At 44.2% G+C, this 26,796-nt stretch overlaps 1 protein-coding gene across 1 annotated transcript in view; it reads left to right on the top strand.

Annotated features, from left to right (window-relative positions):
* TEX10 (testis expressed 10) overlaps nt 1-26,796 on the top strand; it is a 184,509-nt gene that overhangs the window by 53,683 nt on the left and 104,030 nt on the right. Inside the window, exons 5-8 of the mRNA XM_044295097.1 lie at nt 6,799-7,037; nt 10,915-11,053; nt 15,152-15,327; nt 25,500-25,677. Of these exons, the coding sequence (XP_044151032.1) occupies nt 6,799-7,037; nt 10,915-11,053; nt 15,152-15,327; nt 25,500-25,677 (732 nt within the window). The remainder of the gene's footprint in view (nt 1-6,798; nt 7,038-10,914; nt 11,054-15,151; nt 15,328-25,499; nt 25,678-26,796) is intronic.

Genomic DNA, 26,796 nt, shown 5'->3' on the forward strand with positions numbered 1-26,796 from the left:
TATAATCCTTGCTGGCAGTGGCCACAGGGTCCCCTTCCCTCTTCATTGGGGGTGCAGTGGTAGCTTCTGATCAGAGCCCCAGCAGTGAAATCTCAGGGCTCCAATCGATTACCATGGCAGCCAGGACGCTACTGAAGTCATCCATGGCTGCCATGGTAAGCTCCCTGCTGCTTTGTGCACAAAGCACAGGGCAGCAGGGACGGTGTGAGATCCTATGCACCCTAATCGATCTTTTATTAGGGTGAATAGGAAGATAAATACAGACATCTGAATAGAGCCTTACAGGGGGGTGATCAGGGGTTAATATCTTAATTGCCGTTCAGTAACGTGAAGTAACATTGTACTACAGCCTTTTTTGGGCGGTATTTTAATTTCATTCTTTTATTATACAGTAGTGACAGGCTCTTCAAAGGGAACGGGCAGTGGGCAAAATGTTTGTCACATGCAGCAGTAGGAGTCGCAGCGAGAGGCCCGAGCTCCCGTTGTCATATAACATTGTGTATTGACCAGCAACTTTTCCCATTTTTTTTTATACAAAGTTGGCATTTGACCAAGATATTTTTCTCACCCAGCATGGGTATATGTAAAATGACACCCCAAAACACATTCCCCAACTTCTCCTGAGTACGGCGATACCACATGTGTGACACTTTTTTGCAGCCTAGATGCGCAAAGGTGCCCAAATTCCTTTTAGGAGGGCATTTTTAGACATTTGGATCCCAGACTTCTTCTCACGCTTTCGGGCCCCTAACATGCCAGGGCAGTATAAATACCCCACATGTGACCCCATTTTGGAAAGAAGACACCCCAAGGTATTCCGTGAGGAACATGGCGAGTTCCTAGAATTTTTTATTTTTTTTTTGGCACAAGTTAGCGGAAATTGATTTTTTTTTTTTTTTTTTCTCGCAAAGTCTCCCTTTCCGCTAACTTGGGACAAAAATTGCAATCTTTCATGGACTCAATATGCCCCTCACAGAATACCTTGGGGTGTCTTCTTTCCAAAATGGGATCACATGTGGGGTATTTACACTGCCCTGGCATTTTAGGGCCCTAAAGCGTGAGAAGAAGTCTGGAATATAAAGGTCTAAAAATTTTTACGCATTTGGATTCCGTGAGGGGTATGGTGAGTTCATGTGAGATTTTATTTTTTGACACAAGTTAGTGGAATATGAGACTTAGTAAGAAAAAACAAAAACAAACAAAAAATTTCCGCTAACTTGGGCCCAAAAAAAGTCTGAATGGAGCCTTACAGGGGGTGATCAATGACAGGGGGGTGATCAGGGAGTCTATATGGGGTAATCACCCCCCTGTCACTGATCACCCCCCTGTAAGGCTCCATTCAGACGTCCGTATGATTTTTTTTTTACGGATACATGGATCGGATCCGCAAAACACATGCGGACCTCTGAATGGAGCCTGACAGGGGGGGTAATCAATGACAGGGGGGGGGGTAATCAATGACAGGGGGGGGGGTTAATCAATGACAGGGGGGTAATCAATGACGGGGGGGGGTAATCAATGACAGGGGGGGGGTAATCAATGACGGGGGGGGGGTAAATCAATGACGGGGGGGGGGGGGGTAATCAATGACAGGGGGGGGGTTAATCAAGACAGGGGGGTAATCAATGACAGGGGGGGGGGGTAATCAATGACAGGGGGGGTAATCAATGACAGGGGGGGTAATGGGTAATCAATGACAGGGGGGGTAATCAATGACAGGGGGGGGTGATCAATGACAGGGGGGGTGATCAATGACAGGGGGGGTGATCAATGACAGGGAAGTGATCAGGAAGTCTATATGCGTGATCACCCCCTTGTCATTGATCACCCCCCTGTAAGGCTCCATTCAGAGGTCCGCATGTGTTTTGCGGATCCGATCCATGCATCAGTGGATCCGTAAAAATCATACGGATGTCTGAATGGAGCCTTACAGGGGGGTGATCAATGACTGAGGTGATCAGGGAGTGTATATGGGTGATCACCCCCCTGTAAGGCTCCATTCAGAGGTCTGTATGATTTTTATGGATCCGCAAAACACATGCACAGACCTCTGAATGGAGCCTTACAGGGGGGTGATCAGGGAGTCTATAAGGGATGATCAGTGGTTCATAAAGGGTTAATAAGTGACCGGGAAAGGGGGGGGGGTGTAGTGTAGTGTTTTGTGGTACTTTACAGAGCTGCCTGTGTCCTCTGGTGGTCGATCCAAACAAAAGGGACCACCAGAGGACCAGGTATATTAGACGCTGTTATCAAAACAGCATCTAATATACCTGTTAGGGGTTAAAAAAAAATCACATCTCCAGCCTGCCAGCGACAGAGCGATCGCTGCTGGCAGCCTGGAGATCCACTCGCTTACCTTCCGTTCCTGTGAGCGCGCGCGTTCACAGGAAATCTCAGCTATCGCGAGATGACGCACTGATGCGTCCAGGAGGAGTAGATCAACCACCTTCCGGACGCATCCGTGCGTTAGGCGGTCCAGAGGTGGTTAAAGGGGTTGTACACTCATTTCCATGACCTGTTAGACTAGCCAAATTTGTATTGGTAATCCCTAGGTGCTGAGTCCTGGCTTATTCGCTTGCAGGCTTCCACTGCTTGTCTGGTTTTTCGAGAATCTCATCCAAACAAAAACTTTTCTTGACACAAACATATATTTTCTTTCTGTGCCCGTTCATATTTTTTTTTTTTTGAGGATAGTATGCAAAAACATTCACTTCAATGGGTCTGCAAAAAAACAGAAGTTACTCCGTGTGCATTCCATTTCCGTATTTCCGTTCCGGCAAAAAAATAGAACGTGTCCTATATTTGTCTGCATTACAAACATGGATAGTACTGTTCTGTTAGTGGCCAGCTGTTCCGTTCCGCAAAATACGGAATGCACACAGATGTCAACCATATTTTTTGCGGACCACAAAATATATATGGTCGTTTGTATGAACCCTAAAGCACATAATTTTGATTTGGATGCTATGTTCTCCTCTTTAACCTTTTTAGCCACTAAGAGGCGCTGTGATACCAAGCTACACTGACACATTGTAACAAACCCACAGCTGTCACCAGGATGGGTTTTCAGCCTCTGTACATATGCGTTTATTCACTGTGTTATACCTCACTATTTTCAAACTCTTTTTGCTTGCAGTCAGCCACTGGGACACTGAAAACTATCTTAACCTTCTACTTATTACAGCTGAGGTTCCGTTACAATGTATCAGTGTAGATAAAGCATGGCGTTTACCACTGGATTGCAGGTTTTGGATGTAAGCATGAGCGTCTGCATTCACCGACAGCAAGCAGACATCTTCAATTTGATGCAGTGTGGCAAGAGGAGTTTAAAAGGGAGTTCCATTTTGAAGATAAAGGTTTGTCTGGACTGGCCAACATCAATATACACCATGTAGGCCACTATAATCACGTCCCTTAACAAGAACATGTAACTTTTATTTGCAAAGTTGTCGCAGAGCAAATACTCACCCAGCACATAACATGGCCAGTTCCCTTCTCTGGATCTATGTGCACGCCAGCCGGGACAACACACAGGCGACTCTTCCGCCCACCACACTCACAAGCCAATCAGCGAGCAGGACACAGGAGGAGACTCACAACCACCTAATAGAAATGAGCTTTCGCGCAGCAGCGAATACACGTGAAGGGGCGGTGAGCGATGGGTGGGAAAATTACTAGCCAGTCAGGGTGAGGTGAAAGACTACTCCAAACTTACCAGACTGCTGGAAGCGGGAGCACAATATGTGGGAACCCAAGCCATGCCCACTCTCTGACGGGTAGTGTGAGGGGCGGATCTTCACCCAGCAGACGTCTGCATCATGTCTCTGCTGGATGAAAGCCTTTTTTTCTTAGAGGCAAAGCAGCAGAGGGTCTAGGCACAAATGGCGACAAGACTACAAAGTCTTGTCGCCATTTTGCAATTCTAAGTCGCGTTGGCGACCATTTTTGTCACCATTTGGAGCACTGCTGCTGCTACTACCTCAACACTTCATCCTGCTGCCGCCATCTCAATACTGTCATGCTGCTACCACCTCAACACTATGCCTCTGGGCCACTTTGTGGTCTCCTCATGCTGCTGCCACTTCACCACTTTGTGGTCTCCTCATGCTGCTGCTACCTGACCACTCGGTCATTTGGCCACTCTGTGGACTTCTCATGCTGTTCCCACCCTTCCCACTCCATGATTGGGCCACTGTTTTGCCTTTTTGGTCTGGTTGACATCATCATTTATTTGATCCTTCTGATATTTTTGAAGGAAGAAAAAATGAGACGCACAACGGATCCTGTCTGTGTAGCCGCTGTAAGGCCTGCATGACATGGTCCCTATTTTGCATCAGAATTGATTTATGACTTGGTAGCCAAAACACAGACAGATATTCCATTCATGTGTCATCTCTGTTTTGGATCCTCTCCTATATTTTTGGCTTTAGCAATACTGATGGATCAGCTGTTTGAGAAGGCAGCGGCACGCCGCTGCCTTCTCACTGTTTACCGCCGACCCAGTGACGTCACGACTAGTATCAACTAGCGTGGGCTCAGCTAAGCTCCATTCACGTCACTGGGACGGCGGTAAACAGTGAGAAGGCCGTAGCGCTGCTGGAGCGCCACTGCCTTCGCAAACACTGATCAGCGGCGGTCCTGGGTGTCAGACCCCTGCTGATCAGATGCTGATGATCTATCCAGAGGATAGATTATCAGTTATGAAAGTGCAGAACCCCATTAAAGCAATTCGCCACAATAAGTTTGGATCGAATCTTTTTGGAAAATTCGTCTAACCAACCAAATTTTTTAGACATTTGCTCATCTGTTACAAACATTTCTGTAATCTTTTGTTAGTCAACCACTCCTGGGGAGGAGGTTAATAGTCTTCAATTTCCTCCCATTTGTGCATCTTTCTGACTGGATTGTTGGAGTCCAAACCTTTTTTTAGAGATGGTTTTATAACCTTTTTCAGCCTGATACACATCAACAAGTCTTAGGTCCTTGGATATCTCCTCCTTTGTTCGTGCCATGGTATATTTACACAATCTACCCGTCTAAAGGTAAAGCCGATCACTTGATGAACGAGTGAAACTGTCGTTCATGCAGGCCCCTAAATTATTGTTTCTGGGCAGTAGATCGTGCTGTCTAAACAGTGATCTGCCCATAAACAGTGCAGCTGTATGAGGATGAGCGGTCACAATAGTGTTCTCTTGTCCTCATACTGTGGAGGTGAACACTGCATGTAAATGCAGAGCTTCACCTCAGCGAGCAGCTGACTCGGGAAGGATATCTTCCTTACTGACAATCTGCTGCTCATCGGCATGTGTTAATCCACCTGTAGTCTAATACTTTTGAATCTTTTGTTTGATTTTGTTATTTTTATCTACTGTTAGGACTTGTGTGAATATCTGATGTAGATTTAGGTCAAATTCATTAAGAAATTTAGGAAATGCTGAAGGGTTCACAAACAGTCAAGCACTACTTTAGATCCTATAGTTGATGTAAACTTACTGTTTGTTTCATTAGATTTCAGGGATTTACATTGCACATTAATTGCAGCATGTTAACATATTTTAAATCATATGTCCATATGTGTTGTCAAAATTACTATTAGCTTGCCTGGCAGACCAGATATGTTTGCCTGAATCCCTTATTTCGTTAAATATTCTCTCGAAGGCCTCTGTTAAATGACCATTTAAATTTTATTTTTATTTTTTTATGGAAAACCTCAGAATGGTGTAAAATAATAAAATGTACCATATTTTTCGCTTTATAAGATGTGCATTATAAGACACACCTAGGATTTTGAGGAGGAAAATAAGCAACAACAATATTTTGAACCAAATGGTTTGCTTTTGGTGGGTTTTGAACTAATGAGGATCTGTGGATGACACGCTATTATGGGGGGATCTGCGCATTACACATGTATGGCACCTTATGATAGTATTGGTTTTCCCGGATGTCTCTGTTTCAGTCACTAGTGTCTCCTCCTTTACTCCTGTATTACAGTAACGTCTCCGCTCATGTCTGTGTGTTAGTCATTGGTGACCCATTATCCTGGGCCTCAGTCAGAGCTGCCATCACATGTAAAGTCTATTCAGTTCATCCCCTAGCAATGGTGCTGCTTTGATAAACTATTCTAACCTGTAGCAGTACTCACACACGTCAGTCAGTAGCACTTTGCTTACTTCATTAATGAACGTGGGAAGAGCGTGACAAGTGAGTGAGCTGATGCTGCCGACTTAATGACGTACATTGACTGTGCCGGGCCCTCTGCCAGTCCTGTGCAGTTCTGGCCTCCAGGTACCCCATTCCTCCTCAAACCGCCCCTGCCCCCACCCCCTCTCTCCCAAGATGGAGTTTCTGACTGGCACTAGATAGTGGTCCTAGCTACAACATGTGTAACTGATACATCCACAGGCTGCTTTGACTGTGCAGCACAGTACGGCTGGCGATGTGCCGACCATGTAAGATTGCACTATTCGCTTTATAAGATGAACTGCCTTTTTTCCTCCACTTTTGGTGGGACAAAGTACGTCTTGTAAAGCGGAAAATACAGTAATTTCTTTTAAAAAAAAACAAACAAAAAAAAAAAAACATTCCCATGCTAATGCCAGTCTCTATTTCCTGTTCCCTCTCAAAATACAGGAAAGACCAATGAGAAAATTACTGGTTAAGCCAGGCCACCGCTGTGGTCAGTGATTGGCTTAATAGGCTATAGATTTGTATTCAACCACGATCAGTTAATATAATTCTGGGGCATCTTTTCCATCACATCCTTTCTCACTTATAATTTTTTATTTTTTTTCCCTTAAGTAACAAAGATGGATCTCTTTCCCATAATGGTCTGGATCATCTATTACTAAATTTAACACTGTGTGATATAATGGTGTCCTTGGCAAATTCCTCAACACTTCATGAGGATTCAGGATGGCTGACTATGATAAGAATATTTGTTACGGAAAAGTTGGCGAGCGGATGGAAGCTGAACACCAAGCAGTTAAAAAGACTTCTGGAAGTAACAAACAGACTGTTATATATTGAGAAAAACAGAGGTGAGAATAGTGTGTTTTCCTTTCTCTCATTGCATTTAAAGGGGTTTTCCCCATCTCAGACAATAGGGGTATATCGCTATGGTAGGTGAGTGTCCCACCTGTCTGATGCTGGGACCCGCACCTACAATGAGAACAGAGCCTCGGAAATAAACTGAGGGCGCCCTGCGCATGCGCAGCCGCCCTTCATTCATTTCTATGGGGCAGCCGAAAATAGCCGAGAAATCCGGGGTCCTCCAGCCACAGCGCTCCCTGCTTTGTTCTCGTTGTAGGTTCGGGACCCGCACCTATCAGACAATGGGGGCATATCTTAGCGATTTGCCCCTATTGTCTGAGATAGGAATACCCCTTTAAGCTTAAGCTGATGAAATGCCTAGGATAAACTATAAGGGCCCATTCACACGACACAAATTAGGGAACCCATTTTAAAGGGAGTCTGAATTCAGTTTTTCTTTTGTTGATCTGAGTCCACAGAAAGGAGTGGAGCTTTGATGCAACAAGAGCAATGGTGACACTTTCATGGCACCAAAGTCCTAATTTGAATGTTAACAAAAAAACATCCTAACTGATCAACAACAGAAATACGGTGCTTTATTCAGGTGAACCACAGCTTTTTGTGTATAAAAATGGTTTAATAGGTGACACATTCCCTTTTAGTAATTAGTTTTCTTGTCTATTTGCAAATTTAAAAAATACAGTTAACCCAGAATACAAAAATCTCTAAATCACTAGATAGTGTCTACTTATTAAATTTCTCCTTGGAGTTTGCTTTGAATCCCTTTATTACTGGGCAGCTCACAGAAGTATCAAATTATACACATCAATACAAATCTATGGAGAAGGGAGGAGTGATCAGGAGTTGAGATACAAAGAGAATGCTGCAGCTAAATAGGAAGTTTATATCTCAGCCCAAGTGCTTTATTAACAACCATAAAGGTCAGTACTTCTCTGTAATGTCCTTCACGATTTTAGGGTTGTTTCTGAATGAGTAGAAAAGATCAGGAAGCCGATTCTCCTGTGCTTTCTGTGTGTAGTGGATAGCAGCTAGTCTGCACCCACCAATTCTGGGTTAACTGCAAACTAGACAATTAACATGCACAGGGGAAAACTGCTAACAAAAAGACCCAATACAAGTCATGTAATGGCTAGAAATGGTGTTATTCCTCATGTACACACACTTCTATTGATTAATGCAAAGTTTAAGAGTAGGTACGCTTTAAATGGGAATACTGAAAGAATCGTGTTTACCTGTTCCCCACTGCTCCGGACCTCTGCGCTGGCTTCCGTATCTCCATTTACCAGTCTGGGGGCAGTGATGTGTCCACAAGTGACACATCACCACTGAAGCAAACGTTTGGCTGAGGAGAATCAGGTGAACATGCCTAGGAGGAAGAAGACAAACCTTGGAAAAGAAGGGGGAGATTCGGGAGTCAGTGTGGAGGTCCAGAGTGGCGGGGACTTTAGTGACGCAATAATTTATAAATTTTTTCTACCATCTTATGTAACCATATAAGAGCTTATTTTTTGTGGGACAAGAATTTTTTTTTTATGCCACTATTTTGGGGTACATAAAACTGATAAACCTTTATTAACTGATGGTGCCTGTCAGTATAGCACGGACAGTATAACACACTGTACGCAAAGGCTGCACAGTGCATTATACAGTGGGACTAGTAAATGGTTTCAAAAAAAGTTAGTTTTGTTGAATAAAAAAAATCTCCAACATAAAGAGCTTTTCAATAAATAAAAAATGGCAGAAATTAAATGCCCTTCATATATTTGGTATTGCCGCATCTGTATTGCACTACACAACTATCATGTTCCTATATGGTAAACGCTATAAAGAAGAAAAAAAAATGACCCTGTTTTATCAAGGCCGGTGTCTATATTGCTGGCCTTAATTTGGGCCTTGGTGCCAGAGGAGGCATGTAAGTTATGACCATGCACAGGCCTCAACTTAAATTTTTTTATTTTTTTTTACTGGGGCCAATGCCCCTGCCTTTGCAACACTCTCTCGCCATGGCTGCGAAATTTACGTTTAAACTCAGTTGCAGCATTGCTGTTTCTTCCTATTTATTTTTACACAATTTAGACATAAATATTATTATTTTTTAAATACATATGTGGTATTGTAATCGTACTGACCCAGAGAATGAAGGGCACAGGTCAGTTTTGCCGCAAAGAGAACGCAGTGGGAACAAAACCTGTAAAAATGGTGGCAGAATTTTTATTTTTTTCCAATTCCACCCCATTTGGAATTTCTTTTTTCTCTCTTCCCACTACATGCCATATTAAATAGTAGCTTTATAAAGTACAACTTGTCCCGCAAACAATAAGCCCTAATACAACTATGTGAACTGCGTGGAAAAAAAATTGTGTATTTTTTTTTTTTAGTACACTTTTTAACCTTAAGTTCATTATTTTAGTCCTACTTGACAACCTCACATTGCATTATATCATCACCGTAACAGTGACAGGCAGTTCATTAGGCCATGCCTGTGGCACAGCCTAATAGGCATATCGTTCTGGAGGCCTTTTGTTAGGCCCCTGGCTCCTTTCACCATGAATAGGCACCATGTAAGTTTGCTGGGGGCCCACTGTGACAGAGCATCCCCTCCCTTAGGCCCCTTTCACACGGGCGACTTTTCCGTGCGGGTGCGATCCGTGCGGCGAACGTATGGCACCCGCACTAAATCCTGACCCATTCATTTCTATGGGGCTGTGCACATGAGCGATGTTTTTAACGCATCACTTGTGCGTTCAGTTGAAATCGCAGCATGCTCTATATTTTCCGATTTTGACGTGACGCAGGCCCCATAGAAGTGAATGGGGTGCGTGAAAATCGGATGGCATCCGCAAGCAAGTACGGATGCCGTGCGATTTGCACGCATGGTTGCTAGGAGACCATCGGGATGGAGACCCGATCATTATTATTTTCCCTTATAACATGGTTATAAGGGAAAATAATAGCATTCTGAATACAGAATGCATAGTAAAACAGCGCTAGAGGGGTTAAAAAAAAATAAAAAAAAATAAATTTTTTTTTTAACTCACCTTAGTCCACTTGCTCGCGAAGCTGGCATCTCCTTGTGTCTCCGCTGCTGATGAACAGGACCTGGGGTGAGCTGCTCCATTAAATATCGGTTAAGGACCTTTGATGACATCACTCCGGTCATCACATGGTACGTCACATGATAAATAAGGTCCATAACCGATATTTAATGGAGCAGCTCACCCCAGGTCCTGTTCATCAGCAGCGGAGACACAAGGAGATGCCGGGCTTCGCGAACAAGTGGACTAAGGTGAGTTAAATTATTATTTTTTTTAACCCCTCTAGCGCTGGTTTACTATGCATTCTGTATTCAGAATGCTATTATTTTCCCTTATAACCATGTTATAAGGGAAAATAATACAATCTTCAGAACATCAATCCCAAGCCCGAACTTCTATGAAGAAGTTCGGGTTTGGGTACCAAACATGCGCGATTTTTCTCACGCGAGTGCAACGCATGACAATGTTTTGCACTTGTGCAGAAAAAATCGCGCATTTTCCCGCAACGCACCCGGCTCTTATCCGGGCAAAAAAAATGACGCCCGTGTGAAAGAGGCCTTAGTCTAATTGCCTATAGCCAGTTGCCCGACCATGGCATTTAGGGGTTAAGTGTCCAGGATCTGTGTTTTCTTCACTCCAGTCGTTACAGCAAGAACTTGACTTCAGTCAGTGTGTGGCTTCCCTGGTGTTCTTTAGCATTTTTCATGAAAAAGCTGTCAGGTAGCCAGTTTATACTTTTGAAGTGTTTATGTAAGACCTCATGGTAAAATTGCATCCTGTTCTTGTCATTTTGTTTTAGTTAATTGATGTTACCTGTTGTATATTTTAGTGGCTACAGAAAAGTTGATTCAGGCTGTGTACATGATGTATCAGCAGAGAGACCTTCAGTTGCCTGTTCGTACCATGCTTCTAATGTTTTTTAACAAGGTTTACTTAAAAGAAGAAGATATGTGTTTGAACCAGGGAAGGTAAGATTACTGGCTGCGGAGCTATTGTGAGCCTTTTGCAATTTCAGAGTATCCTGAATTAAAGAGGCACGAGCGTGGCCTTCTTTTCAAACAGCTGATCAGCTCCCCCACGGATCTGATATTGATGACCTGCCTTAAGACGATAGATCAATATAAATAAAGCAGACAACCCCTTTAAAGGGGTTCTGCACTTTGTTTTAACTGATGATCTATCCTCTGGGGGCCCCCGCCGATCAGCTGTTTGAGAAGGCAGCGGCGCTATAGCAGCGCTGCTGCCTTCTCACTGTTTACCGCCGGCCCACTGACATCATGACTAGTATAAACTAGCGTGAACTTAGCCTGCCCACGCTAGTTGATACCAGTCGCGGCGTCACTCGGCCAGCGTTAAACAGTGAGAAGGTCGTGGCACTGCTGGAGCGCCACTGCCTTCTCAAACAGCTGATCGGCGGGGGTCCCGGGGGGCTGCCACAGATGGCTACTTCCACAATTCAGCGGCAGCCCCATTCAACAGGTTTCCTATAAATCCCCTTGCGAGCACTCTCTGTGGTATCATACATGCACAGGCACTCTATTACTGATTAGAACTCTGCATAGCACATATTACAAGACTGTTGTTGGGGGATGAGTAAGTGTTATTTGCATGTGAAAGGTCCTCAGTTTGCCTGTTTTACTCATGGAAAGCTTTGTTAATGCATGAATGGGTGTAATCAGTTGTTAGAATGACTTGTTAGATGCCTTGAAAATAAATATATGAATGTTGCCTAAAATATACATATCCTACACATTCCCAGAATGTATATTGACAGATGGCTAGTGTACGATGACTGCAAAATGACATGATGATTGCATGTAGTGTACATGGTCCTTGGAAAGTTGTAGTATAGATAATTGTTAAATTAATTGGGATTCGATGAACCTCAATTGTTTCTATTGGTTAGTGAAAAAGTGGGTTTTAAATGTTGGATTGTGCATCAGACCCTGTGGTGCTCCTGGTGCCCGACCCTGGGCAGCAGTCATTGGCAAGACCAAATAAATTATTTCTGCCGTCCTGTATTTTGTGCCATGCTGCACAACCAAATATGGTGAGCGGATTTGCACTCCATGAGCTTCTGTTTCATCAGCAATTTCTTCTTCTGTTTGTCTTGGAAAGAAGTAAGAAATATAAAGAAAGGCCTTCTCCTTCCTGTGGTGTCCATTTATAGCTTTCACTTGAAAACTGGCACAAAAAGCCGTGTGTGACAGCAACCTTAGGCTAGTATCACATTTAGTATAATGGGGACAGGTAGAAACATGGCAGCAACCCGACCGCAGGAGGGCAGCTTTCGTCTGGTCGATTCTCTGCATATCTGCCAGTCTCCATTATACTTAATTGGACCGGCAGGCATTCAGGCAGTGTCTGCCAATGCTACACCCAGGGAGCTCTAGCAGTTTGTTCCCTGCTGAACGCTTGTGTGAAAGAAAAAAAAAAAAAATAATTTAAACCGCAGCAATTCGCATGGGCCGACAGTAAAGCAAATTGCTTGTTCAGTTAAGTATTTTCAGTTAGAAAAATATATAGCACTATGGTGACCGTTTTAAATTAAACTTTTTTTCTGTTTAGCTTCTTTGCATGCCAACATCCTTGCTTTTTGTTTTTTTAGTTACTCTAGTAGTATGACTGCTTTTTTTTTTCTTTGTGGGCGCAGTATTTTTCAGTGGCCCTATTTACGGTTTACTGAATGTATGACTCATAACTGCCATTTATTTAAAAAATTGTCAAACTTGGGGTCCATTTATACGTCTGTATATGTTTTGCGGATCCGCACATGGCCGACAAAAATAGGACATGTTTATTTTCATTATTTTGTGGATCCGGAAGTGCGGCTGTGGACAGCACATTCTGGCCCCATTCCAACCGCTTGAGAAGAAACCTGGAAGAATAAAAGCAGGACACTTCAGTGCAGATTTTCTGTCCATCTGGAGGGGACAGTCTGGTTGGGTCCCACAAGGGGGCTGAAGATTGCAGCACTCCTAAATTTAGGGCTGTGAGTTGGGTTCCCTGCGATGTTAGGAAAGGGTTTCCTGGGAGGCATAAGGCTTCATGGCGCTTACTCCACATTCCTCCCTTTGAGTACAGCTCCAGATGTGCTGGAACCTCTTTGGAGGGAATGCAGATGCCCTTGCAGCAGGTGTAAATTCCACTGAGCAGAATGACCATTGCAACATCCCTGGGGCCCATTATTCTGGCGCACAAGCTTTGACACGCATGTGACTTTCCGTTTCATGCGGCGTCACTTGCATTGATTGAAGTTCCCCAGGATGCCAAGCGCAGCGTCTGAGGTGAAGAGGCTGGCGTCCTACAACCCAAAAAGTACCCCTTCGAGACAGTTGTCAGTTGATCCTTCATCTGGAACTTGGTGCTCCATTAGCGTACAATTCAAAGACAGAAGCTACTCTAGAACCTGCCATCCTGGTACATTGTGCATGAGTTAATCTTTTTGAAGCTGTGCTTAGAGTTCCTTTACTGATAGATGTTCTGTTGTATTATGTTTCCAGTGTGGAGAACTTCTCTAGATTTCTACTATAAAAATTTGCGATAAAAAGTGTTCTGTATGAAAAAGAAACTGGCATCATCTTACGCTCCTATCAAGAATTATATTCTACCGGTTGGAGCTATTGAAAACCAGAATAAATTATAGAATTCTGATGTTTAAAGGGCCCAATACCACCAGTGTGTTGAAGAAAATCAGAGAAGACATGGCATGTATAGTCCCCATTCTGGTAAAAAAAAAAAGAGAGGTTCTCTTGCCTCACGAATCTCTCAGTGGATCAGTACTGGTTCCTCCCAAACAGACTTGATCTGTCCAATTCTTCATCCTCAGCCTCCAAGTGTCTGGTTGATGGCATGGAAACTGGAAGGTTAATTTTAAAGGAAAAGGGTCTGGTTACTGCCATTCTCCTGGCCAGCAAAAACAAGTTATAACATCTAGCTAAGAACTCTGAGAACATGTCTTAGAAATTTTTCACTGAAATGTGATTGGCCCTGGAAAATTTGGCTAAAGCTGGACTGGTGATAAATCTGGCGACTAGGCAGGCCACTGAGACATTCCTGGGAAACCCTTGCTGTGTGTCGGCGAGCATTAAAACTAGCATTAGAAAAAATGCCAGTTGGAAGCCGTGCCCTGAGACGCAATGCATGTGGTTACAGGATGTCACAAACATGTTGTTGAGATGTTATTGTACCTCGTGTCGTTACTAGGGGTGAACAACTGTCATATACAATGGCTCCCCAGACCATTACACCAGAAGTTAGGGCAGTGTGTCCCTCCGCAACCACTGGATTGAAGTGCCATGAGGCCTCCATCCTCAAACTTAACTGTTGTATTTGCTTTCCAAACATAAACTGTTGCTGTGAGGAGGAGATGTGTGTGTGTGTGTGTGTGTATGTATATAGATGTGTATATAGATGTTTGTGTGTATGTATGTGTATATATATATATATATATATATATATATATATATATATATATATATATATATATATATATATAATCTCTATCAATTTTTTTTTTTTTTAAGGTCTCATGCACACGACTGGATGTATTCTGCATTAGCAAAATGTATACTAATAAAATACATGATTAGGGTCCAGTCACATGTCTGCAAAATGGATCCGGACCCATTCATTTTAAATGAGGCAGGAAAAGATGTGGACAGCACACTGTGCTGTCTGCATTCGCACTTCTGTTCTGCAAAAAAATAGAATTGTCCTATTCTTGTCCGCAGACACTGACTAGAAAGGCACTTCTATTAAAGTGCCGGCCATGTGCAGTTCGCAAAATGCGGAACGCACATGGCCAGTGTTTGTGTGTTGCGTATCTGCAATTTACGGACCGCAAAACACTTGCAGACGTGTGAATGGACCCTTAAAGTTTGGTTTTCAATTTCATAGTTTACTATGGGGATGATATTTTCCTTTTGCCCGCTTTTCAATAGTAGAAGCAAGTTGTTTTTTCTGCTAATGTTAGGGAATGTCAAATAACTTTTATATTAGGTTGCGAACCTCTAAACCATTGAATTGTCAATTTTTTATAATACTACCCAAATTTTTTTTTTCAGAAGTCGAAGTAAAGTGTTATCTCGCTGGCTTGCAAGTCTCCCAATACAGCTTGTTCATCTTGGTGCAAGAAATCATCAACTTTCTGCCCTTATTATTGATACTATTTATATTGCTGCAGCTCGATCAAACAAAGAACTGCTTCAGAACCTTCAGACAGCTGCATGTCAAATTTATGGTAATTTTTTGTCTGTGTGTGTGTGTATATATAGGGCTCGTTCACACGACCGTTTGAAGCCCGTGCTGTGGACTGCAAATTGCGATCCGCAATGCACAGTCCATGGGGTAGGCGCATGGGGATCGCAGACCATATTCACTTGAATGGGCCAGTGATCCTTCCGTCCCGCAAAAAGAGAGCAAGTTCTATCTTTTTGCCGTGCGGAAGCATGGAACCCCAGAAAGCACTCCATAGTGCTTCCGTCCTGTTCCGCTCCGTTATTCCGTTCCGCATCTCTGGATTTGTGGACCCATTGAAATGAATGGGTCTGCATTCGGGATGCGGAATGGCCACGGAACGGTGCCCGTGTATTGCGGATCCGCAAATGCGGTCCTCAATATGGCAACGGGCTTCAATATGTATTGCTGTATTTTTTGCCCTATAAGATGTAGCTGCCCATAAGACGCACCTATTTTTCATTAGACCATGTAACAGACCTCCCAAAAAAACAAGACGCCACTGCCATTCCTGAGATACTATGCTATGACCCGATATAGCACAGCGTAAGTGCGCTGACGTCCTGTGCACAGGTCACAGACCAGCTTGCGGAGCCCTGCAGGAGAACAGGAAGCGGTGAGTACAGAGCCTGCGCTGCCCTCTGGTGCTCCAACCTGCTCATTTGCATGTGGCTAAAAATGCATCTCTTCAGGTGTTTAACATAAACATTAAAGAAATGTATCCTTTTAATCAGCATGATCATTCCTACCAGGTGGTATACCTGGCTTAAGAGGGTTGGGCCTCTTTCACACTTGCGTTGTCCGGATCCGGCGTGTACTCCACTTGCCGGAATTACACGCCGGATACGGAAAAAAGCAAGTGAACTGAAAGCATTTGAAGACTGACCCGTCTTCAAAATGCTTTCAATGTTACTATGGCAGCCAGGACGCTATTAAAGTCCTGGTTGCCATAGTAGTAGTGGGGAGCGGGGGAGAGGTATACTTACAGTCCGTGCGGCTCCCGGGGCACTCCAGAGTGACATCAGAGCGCCCCATGCGCATGGATGACGTGCCATGCGATCACGTGATCCATGCGCTTGGGGCACCCTGACGTCACTCTGGAGCGCCCCGGGAGCCGCACGGACGGTAAGTATGCTGCTCCCCCGCTCCCCGCTCCCCACTACACTTTACCATGGCTGCCAGGACTTTAGCTTTTTCTGAATGGTTACCATGGCTGCCGGGACGCTAAACGTCTGATCCGGCAATGCGCCGAAACGACGCTTAGCTTAAGGCCGGATCCGGATTAATGCCTTTCAATGGGCATTAATTCCGGAGCCGGCCTTGCGGCAAGTGTTTAGGATTTTTGGTCAGGATTTTTTCTCTGGCCAAAAAACGTTCCGCTCCGGAACTGAAGACATCCTGATGCATCCTGAACGGATTTCTCTCCATTCAGAATGCATGGGGATAATCCTGATCAGGATTCTTCCGGCATAGAGCCCCGACGACGGAACTCTATGCCGGAAGAAAAGAACGCAGGTATGAAAGAGCCCTTAATCATGCTGAAAGAGGCTCTTTAACCACTTCAACCCCCCTAGCTGAAAACCCCTTAAAGGGGTTGTCCGGGATTAGGGACCATTGTTTAATAGCATTGCACATACACACACTTTACATACACACATGTCCTACCTTTTCAGCATGTTTCTAAGTACCCTTTTTACCCAAAACCTTTATGGCAGGAAGTAACTGATTTCTTTCAGTCAGTGACGTACCGGGTCCCTTGCAGAGGAGGAAAGCGTCCTCTTCCGCTGCTCTGGGAGCCCGGTGACGTCACTGACAGCCTAATTATTCAAAAGTCTAGGAGGGGTAGTAACTCTCCTGGCCAAGATTGTGCTAAGCTCCGCCCCTCCAGTCCGGTGACGTCAAAGTGAAATAAAGTGCCTCCCCTAAAATGCTCCACTCCTTTCTGCCCCATTGTCCAATATATAACAAATGCCCCCCCCCATGCTTCCGCTCCTTGTGGTGCAGATATTGATGGCAGCAGCTCAGGAACGGAGCCGATGCCATCAGCAGAGAGCGTTAGCTGTAACTGTAACAGGTGCGCGGCATCCAGATCCATGTGGTTGAGAAGGAGGGAGCTCCCTCTCTCTACCATCGCGCCCCTGCTGCTGCGATTGCAGCGGCCGATCGTTGCCATGGCAACCGGATGCCTAACAAAGGCGTCCTGGTTGCTATGGACCTAAGGCTAATCAGACCCTGAGGTCTGATTAGCCTTGGTCAGGGCTCCAGATGGCGACCAAAATGCGCCACCAATGAAGAAAACTGACCTGTAACAAATAATACAAATATAGGAGGCGGGTGCCGGAATCAAATAGCCGGCACCCGACCTGTGACAGGGAGCTGCGATCAGCTGCAGTTGAGTTAACCCTTCAGGTGCGGTACCTGAGGGGTTAACTGTAGCTGATCGCAGCTCCCTGTCACAAAGGTCAGGTGTCGGCTATTTGATTCCGGCACCCGCCTCCTGTATTTGTATTATTTGTTACAAATAATATAATAAACATCGGTGGCGCAGCGGGTTAAAAATAATTTTAAAAATTAATTCGCCTCCTCCAGTTTATCGCGTAGCTGCCGGTCTCCTGTTCTTTCTTCAGGACCTGTGGTGACGTCACTGAGCTCATCACATGGTCCATTACCATGGTGATGGATCATGTGATGAGCACAGTGATGTCACCACAGGTCCCGAAGAAAGAACAGGAGACGATCAATTGGAGGAGGTGAGTTAATTTTTTATTTATTTTTTTATTTATTTTTTTAACCCTCATTGGCACTGCTCACTGTGCCACCAATGTTTATTATATTGAGGGGGGGGGGGGGCGCACTGCGCCACCAATGCTTATTATATTGAGGGGGGGTGCGCACTGCGCCACCAATGCTTATTATATTGAGGGGGGGGGGGCGCACTGCGCCACCAATGTTTATTATATTGACCTTCTACCATGCATTCTGTATTCGGAATGCTATTATTTTCCCTTAGCGGATTTTTTTTTTTAGTTTTTTCTCACAAAGTCTCACTTTCCGCTAACTTGGGACAAAAATTTCAATCTTTCACGGAATTAATATGCCCCTCAGCGAATACCTTGGGGTGTCTTCTTTCCAAAATGGGGTCATTTGTGGGGTGTTTGTACTGCCCTGGCATTTGAGGGTCTCCGCAATCATTACATGTATGGCCAGCATTAGGAGTTTCTGCTATTCTCCTTATATTGAGCATACAGGTAATGAGATTTTTTTTTTTTCCGTTCAGCCTCTGGGCTGAAAGAAAAAAATGAACGGCACATATTTCTTCATTCGCATCGATCAATGTGGATGAAAAAATCTCTGCCCAAAAAAAAAAAAAAAAAAAAGGGGGAAAGGCGTCTGCCAGGACATATGAGCTCCGCCCAACATCCATACCCACGTAGCTAGTATGCTCTGGCAAACCAGATTTCTCCATTCACATCAATCGATGTGGATGAATAAATCATTGCCGGGATTTTTATTTATTTTATTTTTTATATACAAAGTGTTTGCCAAAACATAGGAACACCGCCTCCTCCTCAGCTCAGCTCATATGCCTCGGCAAACGTATCTTTTACTGCAGAGGAGAAATCTCGTCTTGCAGCGCCGCATACACCGACTTGTGTGTAATCTGACAGCAGCGCAATGCTTCGGTCAGAATGCACATCAGTGCTGCAGATAGTCTATCGGTTGGTCCACCTGGAAGGTAAAAAAAATAAAATAAACAAAGAAGAAAAAACCAGGCCGCAACGCAATAATTTTATTAACTTTTGAACAGAACATATAAACTTTAACTTTTTGAACTGAACATTAACCTTTTTGCTTACTGGTGATTTTTACCAAAGCGCAAATCACCCAAAGATGTGGCGAAGTGCGTTATGCACTTTGTCCCAGGTGAAAGGAGAGGTTTGCAGCAGCTCTGTGTGAATGGGCCCTAATAGCCCTGTGTGCCTGTCCTAGTGAGATGTGATCCCTATGCTAGGTGTACCTGTGTGTGGTACTTCCGGAAACACTCCCAAAAGCATAGGGCAGGGTGGTCAGGGCAGTCAGGACAGAAATAGCGGGTGTCACGCCTTATTCCACTCCTGCTTCAGACATGGCACCGGCAACGACATTGGGGAAATGCCGCTCGTGTAGACTGCTAACTACACTGGTGGATGGGGCCACGGAACCTCCTGGGTACAGGAGGTTCTCGATCTCTTCCTGAAATTTGAGGAAGGATCGTGTTCTCCCAGCCTTACTGTAGAGAACAAAACTATTATACAGAGCCAATTGAATTAAATATACAGACACCTTCTTATACCAGCGTCTGGTGCGGCGGGACACTAAATACGGAGACAACATCTGGTCATTGAAGTCCACCCCTCCCATGTAAAGGTTATAGTCGTGGACTGAGAGGGGCTTTTCAATGACACGGGTTGCTCGCTCAATTAGCATTCTTGTGTCTGCGTGAATGGAGGAGAGCATGTAAACGTCACGCTTGTCTCTCCATTTCACCGCGAGCAGTTCTTGGTTACACAAGGCAGCCCTCTCCCCCCTTGCAAGACAGGTGGTAACGAGCCGTTGGGGGAAGCCCGCGTGACTAGTTCGCGCGGTCCCACAGCAGCCAATCTGTTCTAGAAACAAATGCCTGAAGAGGGCCACACTTGTGTAGAAATTGTCCACATAAAGATGGTACCCCTTGCCGAATAAGGGTGACACCAAGTCCCAGACTGTCTTCCCACTGCTCCCCAAGTAGTCGGGGCAACCGACCGGCTCCAGGGTCTGATCTTTTCCCTCATAGACACAAAATTTGTGGGTATATCCTGTGGCCCTTTCACAGAGCTTATACAATTTGACCCCATACCGGGCGCGCTTGCTTGGGATATATTGTTTGAAGCCAAGGCGCCCGGTAAAATGTATTAGGGACTCGTCTGCGCAGATGTTTTGCTCTGGGGTATACAAATCTGAAAATTTCTGGTTGAAGTGGTCTATGAGGGGCTGAATTTTGTGGAGCCGGTCAAAAGCTGGATGGCCTCTGGGACGGGAGGTGGTGTTGTCGCTAAAGTGCAGGAAACGCAGGATGACCTCAAATCGTGTCCTGGACATAGCAGCAGAGAACATGGGCATGTGATGAATTGGGTTTGTGGACCAATATGACCGCAATTCATGCTTTTTAGTTAGACCCATGTTGAGGTGAAGGCCCAGAAAAAAATTTATTTCGGAAACTTGGACTGGTTTCCACCGGAAAGGCTGGGCATAAAAGCTTCCTGGGTTGGCGGTTATAAATTGTGTGGCATACCGATTTGTTTCTGCCACAACTAAGTCTAAGAGCTCCGCAGTCAAGAACAGCTCAAAAAATCCCAAGGCCGAACCGATCTGAGCTGTCTCAACCCGAACTCCAGACTGGGCGGTGAAAGGGGGAACTACAGGTGCGGCTGAAGTTGGGGACTGCCAATCAGGGTTTGCCAGCACCTCAGGGATTCTAGGGGCTTTATGGGCCTGTCTGTGCGGTGGCTGTAACTACTGCACGTGGCACAGTACCAGCTTCAACTGCCCTTCTGGTGCTCGCCACTTCACCATGTTGTACGGCAGTGCTGGTACTAGGTCCAGGATGGGCTGCGCTGGCTGCTGGTGTATGCCTCACCACGTAATCCGACCACGCCAGCCCCACTCTGCTGCCCTTGAAGCGGATCCTGCGCAACCTGTGCTTTAGCGACACGGGGCCGGCTACGCCTGGTGGTATCAGGGACCTCAACCTCCTCGTCTGAACTTTGGGTCAGACTGCCACTGCTTTCTACAGGTTCATATTCTGACCCGCTAGATTCATCAGATGAGGGTTCCCATTCCTCATCTGACTGGGTCAGAAGCCTGTAGGCCTCTTCAGAAGAATACCCCCTGTTTGACATTTGGGCAACTAAATTTAGGGGTATTCCCTGAGACTACCCAAGAAAAAAAGCAAGCCTGTCTTACAAATGGGAGGCTAGCGAAGTACCAGAAGCCGCTGCGGTTGATAAAAAATATCAAAACAGTTTTTTTTTTTATTTATTTTTATCGCCGCAGCGCGTGTAAAGTGAATGTGCAGTGATAAACAAAATATATATATTTTTTTTATCACTGCACATTCACTTTACACGCGCTGCGGCGATAAAAAAAAAATACAAAAAATCAGTTTGGATATTTTTTATTTTTTTTTATCGCTGCAGCGCGTGTAAAGTGAATGTGCAGTGATAAAAAAATATATATATTTTTTGTCACTGCGGCGGGGCGGGCGTGGGTGAACGCACGTGTGGGCGACCAATCAGGCCTGATCGGGCAAACACTGCGTTTTGGGTGGAGGGCGAACTAAGATGACACTAATACTATTATAGATCTGACTGTGATCAGTTTTGATCACTTACAGATACTATAAAAGTACAAATGCTGATTAGCGATACGCTAATCAGCGAATAAGTGACTGCAGTGCGGTGGGCTGGGCGCTAACCGATCGCTAAACTACCTAACCAAGGGGCCTAAACTATCCTAAAACCTAACGGTCAATACCAGTGGGGAAAAAAAATGTGACAGTTTGCACTGATCACTTTTTTCCTTTCACTAGTGATTGACAGGGGTGATCAAAGGGTTAATTGGGGTGCAGGTTATCTAGGGCTAAAGTGTAGTGTTTTGGTGTACTCACTGTGAAGCCTGCTCCTCTGCTGGAACCAACCGACCAAAAGGACCAGCAGAGGAGCAGGGAAGCCATATAACACATCATATTTACTAATATGATGTGTTATATGGCTTCTGATTCGACATTTTAAAAATTGCCAGCCTGCCAGCCACGATCATTGGCTGGCAGGCTGGTGAGGAAATGGTGCTTGTAATTTTGCCGGCATGCGTATGCGCGGGCCGGCTCAGTCCGAAATGTCGCGTCTCGCGAGATGACGCACGGATGCGTCCAGGAGGAATAAATCAACCGCTATAAATCAAAGACTATGGATATCTTTGTGCCATAAAAATCTATAACCCCACTTGTTTACTGGTATCAGGTTTGCTTCACATGCACTCAGAAATGATCTTCTATGAGATTCACTCCCTGTTTGTCATGTCTTCTCAGCTCTGTGGGTGTTCCTGTTGCTTTCACATGCAGGAGCACAGCTCTGCTGCCACTCCCACTCCCTTCTCTGAGATAACACAGCCATGCCCCTCATACATCTTACATATTGTCCATTCATCTCTGATCGCAAGTTGAGATGAATGGCCAGAGCTCTGAGCTAGGAAGCACAGCAGGCTGTAACTGTAAAACAAAAATGAAAAAAATATAAACAGAACCAATTGGAGAAATTATTTTCTCCTCAAAATATTTATTTATTTTTTTTTTTTTACAAAGGTGTCCATATCCTTTCAATACACTAATTATAGCTTCAACGCACTAGAGCAGTGATGGGGAACCTTCTAGAGGCCGAGTGCCTAAACTGCAACCCTACAACCCACTTATTTATCGCAAAGTGCCAACACAGCAATTTAACATGAATACCAATACAGTGTATCATCCATGTTCTTCATCATTCACCTAGAGTTCTACTCTAGGGGTGCATCGGGGGGCTTCAAATGGGACATGGTGTAAAAAAAAAAAAAAAAAAAGTCCTGCAAAATCTGTCTTCCAAAAACCGTATGGCATTCCTTTCCTTCTGCGCCCTGCCATGTGCCCGTACAGCGGTTTACGACCACATATGGGGTGTTTCTGTAAACTACAGAATCAGGGCCATGAATATTGAGTTTGGTTTGGCTGTTAACCCATCCTTTGTAACTGGGAAAAAAAATATTGAAATGGAAAATCTGCCAAAAAAGTTGCCTTTTTAAATTGTATCTCTATTTTTCATTAATTCTTGTGGAACACCTAAAGGGTTAACAAAGTTTGTAAAATCAGTTTTGAATACCTTGAGGGGTGTAGTTTATAGAATGGGGTCATTTTTGTGTGTTTTCTATTATGTAAGCCTCGGAAAGTGACTTCAGACCTGAACTGGTCCCTAAAAATTGGGTTTTTAAAAATTTTCTGAAAAATTTCAAGATTTCCTTCTAAACTTCCAGGCCTTGTAACATCCCCAAAAAATTAAATATCATTCCCAAAATGATCCAAACATGAAGTAGACATATGGGGAATGTAAGGTAATGACCATTTTTGGAGGTATTACTATGTATTATAGAAGTAGAGAAATTGAAACTTTGAAATCTGCTATTTTTTATTTATTTTTTTGCTAATTTTTGGTACATTTTGGTATTTTTTTTTTTTTATGAATTTATATTACCAGTGTCATGAAGTACAATATGTGACGAAAAAACTATCTCAATTTGCAAAAAATGGCCAAGTCCTTAAGGTGAAATAGGGCTGAGTCCTTAAGGTGTTAAAGGGTAACTGTCATATTTTTTTTATTTTATTTGCTAGTGTATTAGAGCTAGACATGCATACCTGACGTGGTCTGTCAATAATTGTCAAAAGATCTGTAATTACTTTATAATGGCAACTTTCATTAATGTCCTCTGTCTCTTTCCCATGCTCCCTTAAAAGACAGTTGCTAGGGCTTTTCTGTCTTCCTTTTAGTATAAACATAAGACAGAGGGGTGGTCACACTGCATGTCTGCATTAGACTTCAGAGTGAGGAGGCGTGTCTCTCAGTAATCGAATCTGATAGGCTGGCAGGAGCTGCTGGCTGCAGCAAGTTTGAATTGGAAGTGAGGGAAAGCAGTTTTGGCCTCAGAGAACTGGCAGAGGAGCCACCTTGAGAAGGTCCTCATATTTAAATGTTTAAACAGCTGTAACTAAGGGAAAAACTCAAGGAAAACAGTGGTATGTGAAGAAACTAAATATTGCTTTATGCATAATACTGCAGCAGTAACATATGCTAAAATTGTTTTTTATGAAAACATGACTCTTAGGCTACTTTCACACTAGCGTTCAGAGCGGATCCATTCTGAACGGATCCGCTCATATAACGCAGACGGTGGCTCCGTTCAGAACGGATCCGTCTGCATCATATTGTATAAAATTTTCTAAGTGTGAAAGTAGCCTGAGCGGATCCGTCCAGACTTTTACATTGAAAGTCAATGGTGGACGGATCCGTTTGAAGATTGAGCCATAGCGTGTCATCTTCAAACGGATCCGTCCCCATTGACTTACATTGTAAGTCTGGACAGATCCGCACGGCCAGGCGGACACCCGAACGCTGCAAGCAGCGTTCAGGTGTCCGCCTGCTGAGCCAAGGCTGAACGCCGCCAGACTGATGCATTCTGAGCGGATCCGCGTCCACTCAGAATGCATTAGGGCTGGACGGAAGCGTTCGGGTCCACATGTGAGCCCCTTCAAACGGAGCTCACAAGCGGACAGCCGAACGCTAGTGTGAAAGTAGCCTTACCCTTTAAAAAATGTTTTCCTAAGGCTGTGTTGACACCATCGGATGTTCTGTTGGGAGGCGTCTGGCAGATTCCATAACAAATACTGGTCAGAATAGCAAAGCAAGCTATACTATTTTATCTAACGTACCAGACTACAGAACAGCAACATGATAGACCCCACTATAATCAAGGGGTCCATTGTGTGCCATTCCTGTCAGTTATGAGACTCGTCTAGCGATTCTATTATTTTCATTGTTCTGCACCTATAACTGAGTAGAACAATGAAAATACAAATGCCCATGTGAATGGAGTCTAAGATGAAGAAAACTGACTTTGGACTCATAGGGAATTTTTTATTTATTTTTTTGCTTTGGATTAACATTAGGATATTTGGCTGAAATGGATTCTCATCCCGCCCCCCCCGCCCCCCAAAAATGTGTTTTTCAAGACTCTATGCGTATATACTCCTGATCTCTTCTCTAGATAGGTTATCAGGATCTGGTGGGGAGTCTGACACCTGGGACCTCCACCAATCAGCTGTTTGAGAAGGCACCACGACCTTCCTGCTCATCAAGCACAGCACCATTCATTTGATGGTGGCTGTGCTTGGTATCGCAGCTCTCCTGGCGGGGGTCCTGGCTGTCAGACAATCACCAATCAGATACTGATACCCTATCCAGAGCATAGATCATTGGTGTATAGGTTTCAGAAAACCTCTTTAAGCCTGTATGGCCTACTGTAGTCATTGGGATTTTCATTTGTGGTATATTTATTTTTATTTATTTTTTTGTCTAGAACCGGAAGATGGTTTTTTTGCACATCTGCCAGAAGATTTGCAGCTGAAATTGGTGCAGCTGTTGTACTTTATTCCCGTGTTGTCATCTGATTTGCTAGCTCGTTTGAGCCAATTCTGCATTACTGAAAGATTTTCGCCTAAACTAATTGCCAAGCTTATTGGTATATTCCACGCTCGGTGAGTAATCTGCATCATGTTATGTATGATATTAATGTAAAATGTTTTATGATTTTACAGTTTTCAGATCACTAATTATAAAGTCTGTTTTCCTCTACTATTGATTTTAAGCATGTGCTCTTAGCCTGCCCCCTTGAAATAGAAGATTCATACTTACCTGCTCCACCCCGCTCTGGTCCTCTGCGCTGTCCCCATCTTCCAGTTACAGTATTATTTACATTCAGCAGTGCATGGACATGGTCACATGCACAGCTCCACCCAATGACTGGCTTTAGTGGGTCTTATTGCTTGTTCACCGCTGAAGCCAGTCCCAATGTAATATTATCCCTCTTCTGGAAAATTGCGTTCAGTTTTGGGCTCCACATTCTTCAAAGGAGAGCTGGAAAGAGTTCAGAGGCAGGGCTCCCGGCCTGGTGATCATGTGATGGCCGGCGGAGTGCAGGAGCTGTCGGGTCTTCCATAGACCACGATCAGCCCTGCGCTGAGGCTGTACAGTGCAGTATAGTGCTATACAGCCTCTCTGTCTGCCCCACTACTACCGTATGTCTGCCCCAGTTACAGGAGAAATCAATAATGAAGGAAAAAGTGAAGTAAAATGTCCCACAGAGGTCTTGTATGACCTTTATGGGGAACACAAAGTGTGAAAAAAATAAATAAGTGTTATATAAAAACAAAGTTTCACATGTAAAAAATAAAATTAAAATAAATCCCCCTGCCTGAAGAACCTTTCCGACCAAAGGAGAGGCCAGAAGTTCCAGATAAATCCAAGCGGAAATGTCTCACAAATGTGTGAATGCTAGACTAGGAGGCAGCCCTGCATATATCGTCCAGGGAAGCCCCTGCTCTTTCAGCAAAAGTAGTGGAGACAGCTCTGGTAGAATGTGCCCGAATATTGGATGGAGGATCCAGATTTTGATTCCTATAGCATAGGGTAATGGTGTCTTTTATCCATCTTGCAATGGAGGATTTTGAGACCTTGGATCCCTTATTTTTCCCAGCAAACTGGACAAGCAGGCTGTCAGAATTCCTGAAATCTTTAGTGGCATCTAAATATTTAAGGACTGTACGTCTAACATCAAGGGAATGAAATTTATTTTCCTCCTGATCCTTAGGATTAGG

The sequence above is a fragment of the Bufo gargarizans genome, chromosome 5, assembly GCF_014858855.1.
Source record: "Bufo gargarizans isolate SCDJY-AF-19 chromosome 5, ASM1485885v1, whole genome shotgun sequence".
Lineage (NCBI taxonomy): Eukaryota > Metazoa > Chordata > Amphibia > Anura > Bufonidae > Bufo > Bufo gargarizans.